Source organism: Pseudorasbora parva, chromosome 14 (genome assembly GCF_024679245.1).
Source record: "Pseudorasbora parva isolate DD20220531a chromosome 14, ASM2467924v1, whole genome shotgun sequence".
In the NCBI taxonomy this organism is placed as follows: Eukaryota; Metazoa; Chordata; class Actinopteri; order Cypriniformes; family Gobionidae; genus Pseudorasbora; species Pseudorasbora parva.
In genome coordinates this window covers 37,938,321-37,957,627 of record NC_090185.1, presented here as the reverse complement: position 1 = coordinate 37,957,627, position 19,307 = coordinate 37,938,321, and the positions used below count along the sequence as shown (strand labels likewise).

The 19,307-nt window shown below is 40.1% G+C and overlaps 1 protein-coding gene across 2 annotated transcripts in view; it reads left to right on the top strand.

The window, feature by feature from the left end:
• acy1 (aminoacylase 1) overlaps window positions 1–11,195 on the top strand; it is a 33,135-nt gene extending 21,940 nt beyond the window's left edge. For both annotated transcript variants that reach the window (XM_067416359.1, XM_067416360.1), the window contains exons 8-15: window positions 2,375–2,431; window positions 2,650–2,723; window positions 6,074–6,123; window positions 6,228–6,372; window positions 7,796–7,864; window positions 10,101–10,180; window positions 10,263–10,323; window positions 10,437–11,195. In XM_067416359.1, coding sequence (XP_067272460.1) covers window positions 2,375–2,431; window positions 2,650–2,723; window positions 6,074–6,123; window positions 6,228–6,372; window positions 7,796–7,864; window positions 10,101–10,180; window positions 10,263–10,323; window positions 10,437–10,601 — 701 coding nt within the window. In that variant the 3' untranslated portion in view covers window positions 10,602–11,195. The remainder of the gene's footprint in view (window positions 1–2,374; window positions 2,432–2,649; window positions 2,724–6,073; window positions 6,124–6,227; window positions 6,373–7,795; window positions 7,865–10,100; window positions 10,181–10,262; window positions 10,324–10,436) is intronic.
• Window positions 11,196–19,307: the final 8,112 nt, after the last annotated feature.

Below are 19,307 nucleotides of genomic sequence, written 5' to 3'. Positions count from 1 at the left end.
ATGGAAACTATGTCATCATGGTTTAAGCCAGTCAGTGATGCTTCATAAGACATACTAGCATCCAACCTTAAACTAATTTCAATACTTGTTCTTTACAAAGCTGCTGTCACTTTAAGGTAGAATGCACGGATCCAATACACTGTTTATGTGAATTCTCATTTTGCATTTGTTTTGACATCCGTCTTCTTCCATTTGGCTATTAACTATAAATCGGTGTTCAAAAAGTCCTGTGAAATCACTAAACTTCATTAAACTCTACAAGAGTGATTCCTGAAAGACTTTCTGCAAAAACTCAAACACCTTTTAAAAAAAAAAAATATCCACTGGCTTTCAAAGCTGCTACAGAAACGACTTTCGACTCTGAGGACCTTGATAGAAATGTAGTGGAGGAAAAAGTATATTTGTCTTTCAAATGTAATGAAGTTAAAGTCAAAGTTTCCAGAAAAAATAATACTCAAGTAAAGTACAGATACTTAAAAAGTGTACTTAAGTACAGTACTCAAGTACATGTACTTAGTTCCCTTTCAGTCGGGACCTGACTTCGAGTGTGTAAAAACGAGCTAATGGAGATTGGCATGCGATCCACGAATTCCACCCCGCAGCGCGGGTATAAATAAGGAAGTGGAATGGTAGATTAATGCTGTCTACTTCGGAGCCGAACAGTGCATTGTGCTGAGTCTCGTGAGAGAAACCGGAACTACTGCCAGTGCGGGTGTGAAGGAGCGTTTCAGCGAGTAATCGCTTCTTTCATTCATAAAAGAGCTTGTTGGTTCGCTGGCCGTTTCCCTTTGAGAGCTCACACAGGCTTGCACCATTGAACTGTGTGAAGCCGCAGTCATCTCCCGGAGTGCTTCAGCACGCTAAAAGAGCAACACGGTTTGACCCTGTGTCTTTTTCAAGATGTCATTCAAACCGTGTATTCCTGGATGCAATTGTTTCCTGTCCTCGTTGACGACCATGATCGCTCTTGCATGTAGACGTGAGATTGCGATCGTGGGTGATTCATGTTTTCTCAGGAGAACGTGGTGACATCGCCGCGCGTTGTTCGTCTCACCCTTCTCATAAAGGCTTTTTTTTTTCCTACTATGGAAGTCAATGGTTCCAGTTAACTGTTTGGTTACTGACATTCTTCAAAATATCTTCTTTTGTGTTGAGAAAAAAAAATTCTGAAGAAAGAAATTCATACAGGTTTGGAACAACTTGAGAGTGAGTAAAGGATGACAGAATTTTCATTTTAAAGCATGCTCTCACTCTCTCGCTCCTCTTGCAGCCAGCGCTGCAGTAGCAGTGGCACTGTTCTCTACAGTCCCTTATTCTTTTTATATCAAATAAATTTACTTTTGATTGGCAGATTTCTGTCTTTGTGTTATGTTGCATCCCTAGAGCCAGGGTTGTAACACTGGGTTCCATATGTAGCGGTTCCCTCATGGCAACCCCATATGTGTATTCTCCACGGTACCAGCTACCCTACCCGGCTAGCCCTGTGTCTTTCCCTTGACAGAGCCCGCTTTGTCATCTCTTGGTGTGTTCTTTCCCCTCTAGAATCAGGTTGGAACCACCCCAGAGACTGCCATATCTGGAACTACCCTGCCAGGTTAGTCCTTGTGTGTATTCCGCCACCAAGCCTACCCTGAAGGCCGTGGCTCCGCAGCATACCATCTTCCGAGATGGGCACGCTTTCCCAGCGTTATCTAATAGTCACACTGAGTGGGTCTTGCAGAAACAGCAGTGACTGACCTCCCTGCTTGGAGCTCTGACTTCCGTACCATAAAAGACGGTCCAGTGCGCTCAAGCAGGACGCTGGAAGGGCCAGCCTCCTGGCGTTTTGGTAGGGATCCCAATTCGTCAGTTAGTTCCGACGTACGTCGAACGTGACTGACTGAAAGGGAACGTCTCTGTTACGTATGTAACCCTCGTTCCCTGAAAGAGGGAACGGAGACGTACGTCCAGTCGCCAGGTGCTGTGCTTCCACTAGGAAGCTGAGCCACTAGTGGGCTCCTCAGCAGAAAAAAGCATTGATCTGCCATTTCACTTCCTTATTTATACCCGCACTGCGGGGTGGAATGCGTGGATCGCATGCCAATCTCCTTTGGCTCGTTTTTACATACTCAAAGTAGATTGGTCTCTGAAGTCAGATCCCAATTCGTCGGTCAGTTCCGACGTACGTCTCCGTTCCCTCCTTCAGGGAACGAGGGTTATATACGTAACCGAGACGTTACTGTCCACCTTTAAAAAACAGAAAGACTCAACCTGCTCTCACACAATACACAACAGTACCAGTGTGTGCAATTCAGTCTGATTACAATTTACTGTATGAACTCAGTTTAAACAGAATATGAAGAAGATTTATTTTGCCTGTTTTATTTGTTCACAGGTTTGGCAAACCCAACTAATACCTATACTGTGTTCTACGGAGAAAGAAACCCCTGGTGTGAGTATCAGAGAGTGTGTGTGTGTGTGTGCATGTTTTTGTGAAATATCAGGACACAAATGTGTATAATGACATGGGGTATTACAGGAGAGGGTGAAATATGAGGACATTACCCATGTCCCCATTGAAATGCTTTCGATGCTTTTTAAAATGCTTATAAATCATACAGAATGAGTTTGTGTGTTTGTGTGTTAGTAATCATGCTCTATGTGCTGCAGGGATCACAGTTCGGTGTCCTGGAAGTCCAGGTCATGGTTCCAGGTTTGTGGAGAACACCGCAGCAGAGAAACTAGTGAGTTTGTTCAGTGTCATATGGCCAAACACACTGCAGTGTGCAGACATGAGCTGCGGATGTGAAGTCTGATTTGCAATGGATTATCTCGTCTCTAAGAAAAAAAAGAAAGAAAAAAAACCCTTTTAAATAACCGGTCAAACGTCGCATTTATTTGATCAAAAATGCAATAAAAAAACTAATATTGTGAAATATTACAATTTAAAGAAGCTGTTTTCTATCAGAAGCCTGTTTCCGCCACTAAATAAAAAATATATAACTAGTAATTGCGACTTTTTATCTCAAATTTCTGACTTATCTCATCTCGCAATTGAGTTTATTTCTCAGAATTGTGACTTTATAACTTGCAATTGCAAGAAAAAAAGTCAGAATTCTGAGATGAAAAGTCGCAATTACCCTTTTTATTTTTTTATTTAGTGGCAGAAACAGGCTTCCATAGTTTTCTATGTGAATATATAGTAAAATGTAATTTATTCCTGTGATCAAAGCTGAATTTATCATCATTACTCCAGTCTTCAGTGTCACATGATCCTTCACTAATCATTCTCATATGAGGAATTATAAATGTATCAGTTGTGCTGATTCATATTTTTATAGCCTGCAATGACTTTAATAACTTGCAATGCTTTTTTCATGATTCGTTGATGAACAAAAAGTTCAAAGAAACAGAATTTATTCAAAATTGAAATATTTTCTAACAATATCAATCACTTTTTTTTGATCAATTTAAAACATCCTTGCTGAATAAAAATATACATTTTTCAAAAAAAGTGTAATGACTGACCGCAATGAATCCTGAAAATAGTATCACAGTTTATAATAAAATATTATAAGTATATTATATTACAGGGAGTGCAGAATTATTAGGCAAATGAGTATTTTGACCACATCATCCTCGTTATGCATGTTGTCTTACTCCAAGCTGTATAGGCTGGAAAGCCTACTACCAATTAAGCATATTAGGTGATGTGCATCTCTGTAATGAGAAGGGGTGTGGTCTAATGACATCAACACCCTATATCAGGTGTGCATAATTATTAGGCAACTTCCTTTCCTTTGGCAAAATGGGTCAAAAGAAGGACTTGACAGGCTCAGAAAAGTCAAAAATAGTGAGATATATTGCAGAGGGATGCAGCAGTCTTAAAATAGCCAAGCTTCTGGAGCGTGATCATCGAACAATCAAGCGTTTCATTCAAAATAGTCAACAGGGTCGCAAGAAGCGTGTGGAAAAACCAAGGCGCAAAATAACTGCCCGTGAACTGAGAAAAGTCAAGCGTGCAGCTGCCAAGATGCCACTTGCCACCAGTTTGGCCATATTTCAGAGCTGCAACATCACTGGAGTGCCCAAAAGCACAAGGTGTGCAATACTCAGAGACATGGCCAAGGTAAGAAAGGCAGAAAGTCGACCACCACTGAACAAGACACACAAGCTGAAACGTCAAGACTGGGCTAAGAAATATCTCAAGACTGATTTTTCTAAGGTTTTATGGACTGATGAAATGAGAGTGAGTCTTGATGGGCCAGATGGATGGGCCCGTGGCTGGATTGGTAAAGGGCAGAGAGCTCCAGTCCGACTCAGACGCCAGCAAGGTGGAGGTGGAGTACTGCTTTGGGCTGGTATCATCAAAGATAAGCTTGTGGGGCCTTTTCGGGTTGAGGATGGAGTCAAGCTCAACTCCCAGTCCTACTGCCAGTTTCTGGAAGACACCTTCTTCAAGCAGTGGTACAGGAAGAAGTCTGCATCCTTCAAGAAAAACATGATTTTTATGCAGGACAATGCTCCATCACACGCGTCCAAGTACTCCACAGCGTGGCTGGCAAGAAAGGGTATAAAAGAAGAAAATCTAATGGTATGGCCTCCTTGTTCACCTGATCTGAACCCCATTGAGAACCTGTGGTCCATCATCAAATGTGCGATTTACAAGGAGGGAAAACAGTACACCTCTCTGAACAGTGTCTGGGAGGCTGTGGTTGCTGCTGCACGCAATGTTGATGGTGAACAGATCAAAACACTGACAGAATCCATGGATGGCAGGCTTTTGAGTGTCCTTGCAAAGAAAGGTGGCTATATTGGTCACTGATTTGTTTTTGTTTGGTTTTTGAATGTCAGAAATGTATATTTGTGAATGTTGAGATGTTATATTGGTTTCACTGGTAAAAATAAATAATTGAAATGGGTATACATTTGTTTTTTGTTAAGTTGCCTAATAATTATGCACAGTAATAGTCACCTGCACACACAGATATCCCCCTAAAATAGCTAAAACTAAAAACTAAAACTTCCAAAAATATTCAGCTTTGATATGAATGAGTTTTTTGTGTTCATTGAGAACATGGTTGTTGTTCAATAATAAAATTAATCCTCAAAAATACAACTTGCCTAATAATTCTGCACTCCCTGTATAGTTATATTAATATTAAAATAAGAAGAACAAATGTAACATTAATAAATCATCATATCATAATTATTTGTGAAGGATCATGTGACACTGAAGACTGGAGTAATGATAAATCCAGCTTTGATCACAGGAATAAATTACATTTTAAAGTATATTAAATTATTTTAAATTGTAATAATATTTCACAATGTTACTGTTTTTACTATATTTTTGCTCTAATAAATGCAGCCTTGATGAGCAGAAGATACTTGCAAACACGCTGCAAAAAATGCATCTCTTACTTAGTATTTTTGTCTCGTTTCTAGTCCGAACATCTAAAAATTCTTAAAACAAGAAGTATTTACTAGACAAGCAAAAGTAATTGTCTTGTTTTGGGAAGAAATAACTCAAAATTAAGAGAGTTTTTGCTTAAAATAAGATAAATAATCTGCCAATGGGGTAAGCAAAATAATCTGAAAACAACATTATTTTGCTTACTGGCAGATTATTTAGCTTATTTTAAACACAGACTCTCTTAATTTTGAGTTATTTCTTCCCAAAACATAACAATTATTTTTACTTGTCTAGTAAATGTTTTTTAATATAAGAACTTTTAGATATTTTGACTAGAAATAAGACAAAAATTGCAAGTAAGAAATGCATTTTTTGCAGTGCACAAGTGTAATTCATACTTTAAATGTCCATAAACATAAAATGAAGCATCAATAAGCATAAAATAAATGATATCTTCACTTCAATCATGTGTGATTATATGAAACATGTCATTTTAAACTGCTTTAAACTGCATTTTCAGCATTACTGTGTAATAGTCGTGGATGAAGTTTCAATGTCCAGACCTCAGCAACTGACAAACTACACTATGAATGAAATAGTTTGAGTTAAAAATGTGAGAAAATACCCAAATAACCTAAAATCATGAAGTTTATCTGATGTGTCTCTGCTGTGTCACAGCGGCGCGTAATAAACTCCTTCCTGGAGTTCAGAGAGACAGAGAGACAGCGGTGAGCTTCATTCAGAGGTTGGCTTTAATCACAGGCTTACAGGAGAGCTGGTAAATGTGGAAATACACCTGTGTGTGTGTGTGTGTGTGTGTGTGTGTGTGCAGGCTGAACACCAGCGAGTGTTTCACTCTGGGGGACGTCACCACCATTAACATGACGATGGTGAAAGGGGGCGTGGCTTATAATGTGGTCCCTGCGGAGATGGACGTGAGCTTCGACCTGAGGATCCCGCCCACTGTGGACCTGCCGGTGTGTATCGCAGCCGTCTTCATCAGCCTCATTGGCTTTGAGCTGCATTGGCTTTGACCTTCATTGGCTTTGACCTTCATTGGCTTTGACCTTCATTGGCTTTGACCTTCATTGGCTTTGACCTTCATTGGCTTTGAGCTGCATTGGCTTTGAGCTTCGTTGGCTTTGACCTTCATTGGCTTTGGGCTGCATTGGCTTTGAGCTTCATTGGCTTTGAGCTTCATTGGCTTTGAGCTGCATTGGCTTTGAGCTTCATTGGCTTTGAGCTTCATTGGCTTTGAGCTGCATTGGCTTTGAGCTTCATTGGCTTTGAGCTTCATTGGCTTTGAGCTTCATTGGCTTTGAGCTGCATTGGCTTTGAGCTTCATTGGCTTTGAGCTGCATTGGCTTTGAGCTGCATTGGCTTTGACCTGCATTGGCTTTGAGCTGCATTGGCTTTGAGCTTCATTGGCTTTGAGCTTCATTGGCTTTGAGCTGCATCGGCTTTGAGCTTCATCGGCTTTGAGCTGCATCGGCTTTGAGCTGCATCGGCTTTGAGCTGCATCGGCTTTGAGCTTCGTTGGCTTTGAGCTTCATTGGCTTTGAGCTGCATCGGCTTTGAGCTTCATCGGCTTTGAGCTGCATTGGCTTTGAGCTGCATTGGCTTTGAGCTGCATTGGCTTTGAGCTGCATTGGCTTTGAGCTGCATTGGCTTTGAGCTTCATTGGCTTTGAGCTTCATCGGCTTTGAGCTTCATCGGCTTTGAGCTGCATTGGCTTTGAGCTGCATTGGCTTTGAGCTGCATTGGCTTTGAGCTGCATTGGCTTTGAGCTGCATTGGCTTTGAGCTGCATTGGCTTTGAGCTGCATTGGCTTTGAGCTTCGTTGGCTTTGAGCTTCATTGGCTTTGACCTTCATTGGCTTTGACCTTCATTGGCTTTGACCTTCATTGGCTTTGAGCTTCGTTGGCTTTTGAGCTTCGTTGGCTTTTGAGCTTCGTTGGCTTTGAGCTTCGTTGGCTTTGAGCTTCATCGGCTTTGAGCTGCATCGGCTTTGAGCTGCATTGGCTTTGAGCTGCATTGGCTTTGAGCTTCATCGGCTTTGAGCTTCATCGGCTTTGAGCTGCATTGGCTTTGAGCTGCATTGGCTTTGAGCTGCATTGGCTTTGAGCTGCATTGGCTTTGAGCTGCATTGGCTTTGAGCTGCATTGGCTTTGAGCTTCATTGGCTTTGAGCTTCGTTGGCTTTGAGCTTCATTGGCTTTGAGCTGCATTGGCTTTGAGCTGCATTGGCTTTGACCTTCATTGGCTTTGAGCTGCATTGGCTTTGACCTTCATTGGCTTTTGAGCTTCGTTGGCTTTGAGCTTCGTTGGCTTTGAGCTTCATTGGCTTTGAGTTTTATTAGCTTTGAGCTGCTTGTCACTTACAGTTGTGTTTGTTCTGCAGGAATTTGAAGAGCAGATTAAAGCCTGGTGCAGAGAAGCCGGTGATGACGTGACCTATGATTTTGCACAGGTCAGATTTATTTTTAAACACAGATTTAACTGGCCTGATCTCACGTCTGTTACTATTTTTTTATTTACATTTTTTGTATTATTATATTTTATTCCAATTGCAAAAGCTGTTACTTGTACAGGGACTGTTTTTTTTTAAAGTCTTTAACCTCCCCAACCCCCTCTGAACAAACTGCCTTAGATAATGATTAAACAGTTATAGTACAAATGATTAAATATAAAAATCATAATCATAAATAGTAAATAAAACAGAAATAATAATAAATAGATAGTTGGATACCACGTCTGTTCTTTCATGCATCTGCCAGGAGACTAATAGGGTATTTACACGGCACCGTTTTTAGCTAAAAAACGCTAAACTTTGTGTTTTGTCCGATCATTAACATGACAGCGGCGTTTTGGGCCTGAAAACGAGACCTTTATCGTCTCTGTGTAAACTACAGAAACGCTGAAATAGTTATATAAGCATGGCTGGATTGGTGATTTGAGAATTTACTGGCTGTAATACGGTTCGTAGATGGGAAGGAAGGAGGCGGGAACCGGCGAACGTTTCCAAACTTTAATTCAACATAAATAAACAAAACGAAAGTAAAACCGCGGGCAGCCCCTCACGGACGACTGCCCGCACATACACATAAACAAAACTAAACATAAACTCCAGGCCTGGTCCTCTCTCGTTTTCCTCTTGTTCCTCCTTTTATGCTCCCGTCACATGGCCGCGAGACGAGACCGGTGTGTCACGCAGCTGGTACTCGTCAACATTAATCACCGGCCCGCTCTCGCGGTCCCTCGCCCCGCTGCCTGTCACACCACACTGGCCATAAATATTTCTTAGTGCCCATGAAAGTGTATTTTTCATTATTTAATATGTTTACAATAAATAACTTATTAAATGTATTATGTATTTTATTTTGCATGGAAAGTATTTATGGCAGGTCAATTTAAAGTCACCGGCCACTGGCTGATGTGGCAAAAGGTTAGTTTTAGGCCCTGCATGCACATAATTGTATATACACCGATCAGGCATAACATTATGACCTAATATTGTGTTGGTTTCCCTTTTGCTGCCAAAACAGTCCTGACCCGTCAAGGCATGGACTCCACTAGACCCCTGCTTGTGTGCTGTGCTATCTGGCACCAAATTGTTAGCAGCAGATCCTTTAAGTCCTGTAAGTCGCAGGGTGGGGCCTCCACAAATCAGACTTGTTTGTTCAGCACGTCCCACAGATGCTTGATTGGATTGAGATCTGGGGAATTTGGAGGCCAAGTCAACACCTCAAACTGGTTGTTGTGCTCCTCAAACCATTCCTGAAGCATTTGTGCTTTGTGTCAGGAGCATTATCTGCTGGAAGAGCCACAGCCACCAGAATACCGTTTCCATTAAAAGGCTGAACATGGTCTCAGCAATGCTTAGGTAGGTGGAGCGTGTCAAAGTAACATCCACATGGATGGAGGATGTGGATCCTGGCTCGCCTTCTTCCCATAGTGCATCCTGGGCAATGTGTTCCTCAGGTAACACCACACACACACACCTGGCCATCCACGTGATGTAAAAGAAAGCGTGATTCCTCAGACCAGGTCGCCTTCTTCCATTGCTCCGTGTTCTGATGTTCTCGTGCCACTGTTGGTGCTTTCGGCAGGGTCAGGGGTCAGCATGGGCACCCTGACTGGTCAGCGGCTATGCCGCCCCATACGCAACAAACTGAGATGCTCTGTGTATTCTGACACCTTTCTATCAGAACCAGCATTAACTTCTGGAGCAGTTTGAGCTCCAGTAGCTCGTCTGTTTGATTGGACAACATGGGCCAGCCTTCGCTCCCCACGTGCCTCAATGAGCCTTGGCCGCCCATGACCCTGTGGCCGGTTCTCCACTGTTCCTTCCTTGGAGCACTTTTGATAGATACTGACCACTGCAGACCGGGAACAGCCCACAAGAGCGGCAGTTTTGGAGATGCTCTGACCCAGTCCTCTAGACATCACAATCTGGTCCTTGTCAAACTCACTCAAATCCTTACGCTTGCCCATTTTTCCGGCTTATAACACACCAACTTTGAGGAAACATTTTTTTCACTTGCTGCCTAATATATCCCACCCACTTACAGGAGCCGTGATGAAGAGATCATCAGTGTTATTCACTTCACATATCAGTGGTGTTATGCCTGATCGGTGTGTGTGTGTGAGAGAGAGAGAGCAAATTATGTTTGTTGGTTTCATATCGTTTTTTTTCTGCTCTTCAGAAACACATGGACCAGAATTTCACATCCACGGAGGACAGCGACCCCTGGTGGCATGCGTTCAGCTCTACCTGCAAAGCCATGTGAGAGAGAAGCACATACGCTTTGTGAGCATGTGTGTGTGTTTATAGATGAACGTGTGTGACTCTGTCCGTCTCGTGACAGGAACGTGACTCTGAAGAAGGAAATCTTCCCTGCTGCCACAGACAGCCGCTTCATCAGGGAAGTAAGTGACCTTCACCTTTTGTCTGCAGAATCTGAAATACCTACAGCGTGTTGTGTGTCTTCAACGTGTGTGTGTGTGTGTGTGTGTGTGTGTGTGTGTGTGTGTGCGTGTAGGTAGGTCTTCCTGCCATCGGCTTCTCTCCAATGAACCTGACGCCCATCCTGCTTCATGATCACAACGAGTACCTGAACGAGCAGGTGTTTCTGCGGGGTATCCAGGTGTACGAGCGTCTCGTGCCGGCCCTCGCCAATGTGGCTCCTCTGAGCGGAGAAGTGTAGATCAACTCTCTTTAAATCTCTCTCTCTCTCACACACACACAGCTGCTTCTGCTCATGCCAGGCTGGTATTCGCACATATCGAGAAATACGTCTGCCGTAACACCAAAGATTGGGCTGATCCCATATAATGCGGATCTAATTGATGAACTCACTTTAATTAACTCAGGAGTTCCTTCCTTTCAATAATGTCTTAGATATGATTTTGAGTCTTATATGTCAGCACAATAAGAAGCTGCTTTAAAAAATCGTTTAATTCATAAACGTTACAAATTGAAAGCACTTAAGTTAGGCAGTTTGTGTCTCGTATCAAGTGAAATATAGAAATGATTTCAGAGACTCAAACCATATAGCTGTGCTTGCCATAGATGCATTATATTTTTAATACAAATGATTTTGATGCAAATATATAGTTATGTATACTAAAACTGTGTTGTTCACTGATTACTGTGATATACACATTAATAATTATACACAATTATGTTGAGTCACATTTCATGGGTTATGATTTTTACCTCAAGCTCACACAAGTCAGTCTCTTTGGTTGACTGGTGCTACTTTGCTCTCATGAATAAACAAACTTTAAGAGGTACCATATATCAACTCTGTCTGAAATTATTATTTTAATTTTGTGATGTGTTATATTATTGTTCTCGAGAGCTTGCTTCTCCTTTGTCTTCAAATGCACTATTAGCAGCCTATTATTATTAATCTCTCCGTCTTCCACAATTGCCTACATTAAACGTTTTATTATTTCCATATTTCATTATAGGCAACTTTTAGACAGAAGGATGGATATTCTAATATGTATCCTACAGACATATAGTATTTTTACTCATGATTTATTACAACATGATTGGAAACGACACAAAACGTTTTATAAATATTCTGAATGGCTGTCACATGTCTCAGCCCTGCTCTTGGTAAACACTTCTGATTAAACATTTCCAATACAGTTTCAATGTGATTATTCACAAGAATAAAAGAGTGTTTATCTGTTTGTTGGAATAAAAAGCAACCATGGGACATAAAAGATACAGACGTTTAAAAAACAATAATGTAATCTATAGACCCTTTTACTGTTTGTATACAATGATGACGTAGCAACGTATGCGCGCGCATTTTGGCAACAAACTGTGGCGAGAATCAGCAGCATGTCAAGCTACGTGAGCGGATTAAGCAACACAAACCGAGAAAGTTATTTTAAAAAGTTGACTTTATGGTATTCGGCTAGCAGATCCGTGTACTATAGTGGAGTGGATAGAAGACGTTAGCAGATGGCCAGATATAACTTAGTGGTCGGATATATACAGTATTGTTCAAAATAATAGCAGTACAATGTGACTCACCAGAATTATCAAGGTTTTTCGTATATTTTTTATTGCTACGTGGCAAACAAGTTACCAGTAGGTTCAGTAGATTGTCAGAAAACAAACAAGACCCAGCATTCATGATATGCTCGCTCTTAAGGCTGTGCAATTGGGCAATTAGTTAAATTAGTTGAAAGGGGTGTGTTCAAAAAAATAGCAGTGTGGCATTCAATCACTGAGGTCATCAATTTTGTGAAGAAACAGGTGTGAATCAGGTGGCCCCTATTTAAGGATGAAGCCAACACTTGTTGAACATGCATTTGAAAGCTGAGGAAAATGGGTCGTTCAAGACATTGTTCAGAAGAACAGCGTACTTTGATTAAAAAGTTGATTAGAGAGGGGAAAACCTATAAAGAGGTGCTGGCCTAAAGAGAAATGGAGGAACATTTTGTGGACTGATGAGAGTAAAATTGTTCTTTTTGGGTCCAAGGGCCACAGGCAGTTTGTGAGACGACCCCCAAACTCTGATTTCAAGCCACAGTACACAGTGAAGACAGTGAAGCATGGAGGTGCAAGCATCATGATATGGGCATGTTTCTCCTACTATGGTGTTGGGCCTTTTTATCGCATACCAGGGATCATGGATCAGTTTGCATATGTTAAAATACTTGAAGAGGTCATGTTGCCCTATGCTGAAGAGGACATGCCCTTGAAACGGTTGTTTCAACAAGACAATGACCCAAAACACACTAGTAAACGGGCAAAGTCTTGGTTCCAAACCAACAAAATTAATGTTATGGAGTGGCCAGCCCAATCTCCAGACCTTAATCCAATTGAGAACTTGTGGGGTGATATCAAAAATGCTGTTTCTGAAGCAAAACCAAGAAATGTGAATGAATTGTGGAATGTTGTTAAAGAATCATGGAGTGGAATAACAGCTGAGAGGTGCCACAAGTTGGTTGACTCCATGCCACACAGATGTCAAGCAGTTTTAAAAAACTGTGGTCATACAACTAAATATTAGTTTAGTGATTCACAGGATTGATAAATCCCAGAAAAAAAAAATGTTTGTACAAAATAGTTTTGAGTTTGTACAGTCAAAGGTAGACACTGCTATTTTTTTGAACACACCCCTTTCAACTAATTGCCCAATTGCACAGCCTTAAGAGCGTGCATATCATGAATGCTGGGTCTTGTTTGTTTTCTGAGAATCTACTGAACCTACTGCAGGGTTCGTACGGGTGCTTGAAATCCTTGAAAGTGCTTGAATTTTGATGTTGTGTTTTCAAGGTTTGAAAAGTGCTTGAATTTTGGATAAGGTGCTTAAAAATGCTTGAAATTGTAACTATTTCTTTTACAACAAATACCTATCTGACTAAATAGTTCGTTTATTAAATGTAGAAATAAAATGTTGGAGAGCCTAAAATGAAACCTGCTGTGCTCGCGATCTGCCTGTCTATTTCCGTGTGACTCCGCCCCCATGTTGTCGTTTCATTGAACGTTGGCTGAAAGATGCTAAATACGAATTTTGGATCAAACTGGCACAAACCCCACGAAGTGTCTCCTGTAAAGTTTGCAAAAATACATGCAGCTTTTCACTATATGGGCGAGTCTGCTCTTTCGAGTCACATGAAAGGTAGGCTAAGTCATAGACTTTAAAGTAAGCTAACTAAAGTAGTTTAACGTTACTATAGCCTACACATTAGCGCCTATTTGTTTAACTTGCGCTATTAACTGCTAGCTAGGAATTCGCATTAGTGACAGAGTATATGTATAATGTGATAATGTAAGATTAGCATGTCCGTTATCGTTATGGCATGTTCATTTGTGGAATAGGCAGTGAACGTAGCCACAAATCCGTAAATTAAAACCTACAAACGTTAGCTCAGTGCATAAAAATAGTGTCAGATGATCATACAAGTAACCATGGGCGTAGATTACGGGGGGGACGTGTCCCCCTCACTTTTAATAAAATGTATTTTCGTCCCCCGCACTTTTACTGGGTCTCACCGATGCTAGTCGACCCGCTCCGAGCGGGATCCGAACCGGCGTTACCTGCGCGGGGGCGGGCAAGTTAACAGGGACGCTAAAAACAGCCTTCTCTAAACTCGGTTGATTGCGCGCTTCTTGAGGTCACGGTCAAATGTATTTACATAGAAACCAATGTGAATACATCAAGATTTAAATTCAGAGACAAAAAATAATCTATGCATGACCTGTCATTTTATTCGCATCTAAATATGAGGAGGCGCTCTCTCACGTCCAAAAGTGGATTCGTAATATCCAGTCACGCTGGAGCTGCAGCTGAAGGAAAACACTCGTTATGATGATGAAACGTGACGACGGCAATCAGACGATTGCGACAATATATGCTTTATGTGTGTTTTTCAAGCCATCTCAATGTAGGCTATTGATGACAATAAAGTATAGGCTATCATATGAATAATACAGCTTTTAATGTTTAGTATCTTCTGCTCACCAAGGCTGCATTTATGTAATCAAAAATAGTTCAAACAGTAATATTTTGAAATATTATTACAAATTAAAACAGCTTTTTTCCTATGTGAATATATAGTGATTTATTCCTGTGATCAAAGCTGAATTTATCATTACTCCAGTCTTCAGTGTCACATGATCCTTCACTAATCATTCTCATATGATGATTTCATAATCAAGAAACATTTATGATTATTATCTGTGTTGAAAACAGATGTGCTGCTTAAAAATGTTGTGGAAACCATGATAGCCTACATGTTATTTTTCAGGATTCTTTAATGAATAGAAAGTTCAATGGACAGCATTTATTTGCATTCATTAAAAATTATCATCTTTTGTAATATTAAAAATATCACTTGTGATCAATTTAATGCATGTCTGATCAACAAAAGTATTAATTTCTCTCTTTTTTAATTTTACCACAAATGTTTAGATGGTTTCCACAAAAATTAAGCATCACCATGAGCAGCACAACAGATAATAATCATAAATGTGTGTTGATCATCAGATCCTCATATGAGAATGATTAGTGAAGGATCATGTGACACTGAAGACTGGAGTAATGATGATAAATTCAGCTTTGATCACAGGAATAAATCACACTTTACTATATATTCACACAGAGAACAGCTAGTTTACATTAGAATATATATATTTTTTTACATTGCATAAAGTCTATGGAGTCTTAATGCACAAGTGTGTGTAGGCTAGTATATAAACCAATTATAAAATTGGCACAAAAAATAGGAGAATAATATTATAGATATTAATTAGTGGTTATTGTTCAGCAGTGTATTTGATATCTTGCCCAATTAAAAGCAAGAGATGCAATAAATTATATTGGTCCAAAAAAAAAATAATTCTGTCCCACTCACTTCTGAAAAGATGGCTTTGTAACAAGTAACTTAGTGCTGTCAAAAATATTGATATATTTTTCGATCGGTCTGAATTTTGCACGGGATTAGACACATAATTCTACAAATTCCTGCAGATTTTGCGCTCATATCTGAAGTGGGCACATACCGTTATAAAGCCGACCTCTGACATACATGTAAATAAAATAAAAAATAGCTCCTTTTCCCAGCTAATTAATGGTCAAATACACACAAAAAATGTTACACTGTTCATCTGGGTGTGTATTAACCTAAATACAGCCGTAAACGGTTCAGAAGAATGAGTAACAGGAACAGTGTTTTGATTCCACACTCGCGTCAGGTCTTAAAGGGGCAGCAGTTATTCAAACTACAAAAAGACAAAAGATCACCTGCTGCTCTTCACTGATCATATAAAGTGATCTCTTCAGAAGAAATACTTGATTGCCTAGACTTTTAATAGACATACACACACAAATTTTTTTAAATTAAAAATAGAAAAGGTCAATGAGGTACATGTGATTGACTGTCTACCTCAAAGACGAATGTTTTCATTTTTAAAATGTTCAATAAATGAATTGAAAGTTAAGTGAACCCGTCGAGTGATTTTGTTTAGGGTAATTGTTTTTACAATTACCCCAAAGGCAGGTCAGATAGTAAGCAAAATCTACTTAGACAGTGATACATTTAAAAGAAATAAAACTTGATTTGGTTAAATATCTGATCCTGCTGCTTTACGAAACACGATTTTGGCTGTTTATAGTATTATTATCTTTTTAATGTGATGATAAAGTGTACTAAATAATAATTTTGACAATGTATTGGTATGTAATTTACAGCAGTGTTAGGTCCTGGAAAAATCATTAAAATTGACCTTGAAAGTGCTTGAAAAGTGCTTGAATTTGACCTTTGAAAAGGTGTACGAACCCTGCTACTGGTAACTTGTTTGCCACGTAGCAATAAAAAATATACTAAAAACCTTGATTATTCTGGTTAGTCACATTGTACTGCTATTATTTTGAACAAGACTGTACGTATTTAGTCGAGAACCCGAGCGTGTACACCCGAGACAAGCATATAAATCACTGGATGCTTATGAATGCGTTGTCTGTGGGCATGTACAGAATGTCCAATACAATTTTCTACATTTATTCTTATTCTTCACACAGACATACATTTATCTTTTCCTTACATTTTATGTTGTTATTGATTCGTGTCGACACACTTCTGTTTAAAGTTTAATTTTGTAATGCTATAGTACTTTAATACCAACTATGTTGCTTGCATACATTTCTCAGATGGTTATTTTGCAATTAAACTATTAATAAAATCAATACAAATGAAATTGATAAGTACTGTGATTATTGATATGATAATCTGGGGGTGGGGGGTACATTATACACACCAGTGGCAGCCAATGTTGGGAGGTTTATTATAAAGCATTAAGTTTCAAGTGCAGTAAATGTTTTACAAATGATTTTTTTTTATGCGAGCATTTTTATGTCCTCGTTCCAATCAATGCATTTAATCGCCTGCAGCCACAGGTACCGCCGGTTCTTCTGAAACAGCCGTGATCCTGTCGGGATCCTATAAAACTTAAGCCCATCGGTGGAATAGCGATTACTGCAACCGAAAACGCAACAGCCAGACATTTTGATGCTGGGAAACCGTTTTGATAAACTTTCGGAGTTGCTAAAACGTTAGAACCAATAGGGAACAACATCACTTCCGTTGCCAAAATGCGCGCGCAACTCTTTGATCACGTGGGCTGTAAAAGGGTCTATATATATGTTTATATGTCTTCTGATGATTTACGGCAGCTTTTTGTGAGGAAAAACGTTCATTACCGCAAATTACAACAGATGGATGGATGACGGACAGATGATGGATGGATGGATGAATGCGTCGATCTGTATGTCTAAATAATCCTAATGTGGCCTCAAGGGGGGTTTCACCAGGAAAAATGTGCCTTTTCTTGTTTTGGCTGACTTCGAACATATGTTAAAAACAATAAATATGTAAGTTAAAACAGAATCTCTGCAACTCTTTTACTCTTCTATGATTTTATTAAACTATAGAGAAAGCCTTTGCTTTAAATATAACCCAAGATGTCCTAATAAACATATAAGACTTCTTTCTGAAAAAAGGCATATTTTGTCCATCTTTACACCAATAGAGCACTTAGTAGTCTCACTAATAATAGTGGTCTCAAACTCAGCCACATCCCTGCAGGGTTTAGCTCCAGCTCACCTGTTTGAAAGACCTTGATTATCTGGATCAGGTGTGTGTGATTATGGCCAGAGCCAAAGTCTTCAGGACACAGGAGTGTGAGACCACTGAATCAAAGCCATCCAGCTAAATTAACAACAATCCATCTCATGTTCATGCCGTTCCCCTAGAAAAATACATTTGTTGTTTATGGTAATCGGTTTATTCATGGCTGTTTAGGGTGCAATGACAACAAGCAACAATATCCAGCAATATATCATGTGCTTTGCTTATTTGAAGAGACATGGCTTCCCTTTTTATGCTCTTCACTTCTGTCATGCAAATCAATAACCATGTTTTGTGTCTACTGAAAAAACATTGCAAAGAATCAAGTGATTACAAATACTAACTGATGTTTTATTAACAAGGTTTGGGAGGAGCACATTTAGATACCCTGCCCAATCAGCACGAGAGGAGGCTTATTTATAGAGCCGACCTACCTCTGTTCCACAACAGTTTCTCCAGCATCCACCCAAAATCCTCATTCTCAGTTCTATAGGGGATTGTCCTCTAGGTTTGGGCTAATTTCCAAGCTCAGAGCTCTTCTCGGACAGCACATCAAATGCACATATTTTATACTATATCTGATTATATGCAAGTGTCAATTTATTCTAATGGGGCAAAATAATTGGTTGGTGGACTCTGCCATTTATATACCAAATATGAGTGGGATGTCCATTTGCATTTTATCTGAAAAATATCAAAAAGTGTTTGGTTTTTTTTCACATCCACGAACCTGCTATCAGAAGCCCAGTAAATAAATAAGAAGTCTGTCCATTTCCACCTTATTGAATATGGGCTCTCAATAGTAGGTCGGACATTTGGTGATCCCTGGTGTGTCCACAAAACCAAATTAGAGTTGCCTCTCTTCTAAGTTGAGCGTGAAGTGAGAGTTTTTAGAGTCTAATATTTGACATCTTTCTTGAGCAGAGAGAGCATCTGGTGACTCCTTGGAGTCATGCAGAGCAAAGACAAAGGTAGAGGAGTTAGCAAACGTGCTAACTTGTATAAAAAATGTACATTCAGGGAAGCTCTTTTTACCTCCTGGCTGGTGCTTCCCCACGTGAGCAGGTCCTGGGCTTTGCCACACTTCTATTTCAGACTGATCTCATGAAATGGCGTATGAATGATATGGCAATTTGTATGCCATTTTGGAGCGCAATCAAGACGCTATCTATCCCCCTACATTGCCCCTACCCCTAAACCTACCCATCACACACACACACACACACACACTGCCCCTGCCCCTAAATCTACCAATCACAAGAAACATTCTGCTAGGGGTGTCCATGGTTAACCGATTAACCGTTAAAAATTGCGTAAACGAGTGAAACATTTTGCTCGGTTAAGTGGCGTCAATGACGTGCTTTGAATTTGGTTGTAATATATTTTTGCACCCCTAGAGACCACCAGAGCGCTCCCAGACATTTGTAATATCCATAAGAAGAAGTCATGACCAGCTTAGTTTCTAACATGAAGCGGGCAAAGAAAGCGTGGGAGCACTTTAAAATTGAGAGTGACGGGGCAAAATGTAAGTATTGCAATGCAGTGCTTACCGCATTTTTCAGGCTATAAGTCGCTCCGGAGTATGAGTCGCATCAGTCAAAATATGCGTCATGAAGAGGAAAATAACATAAGTCGCACTGGACTAAAAGTCGCATTAGGGCAGAAGTTGAGCGGGAGCCGCGCGCGCTGTGCATAACGGAGCAGAAGAAAGAACGTTTGAAGTGAGGGACTAGCGAAAAGCAGACGTTACTTTAACT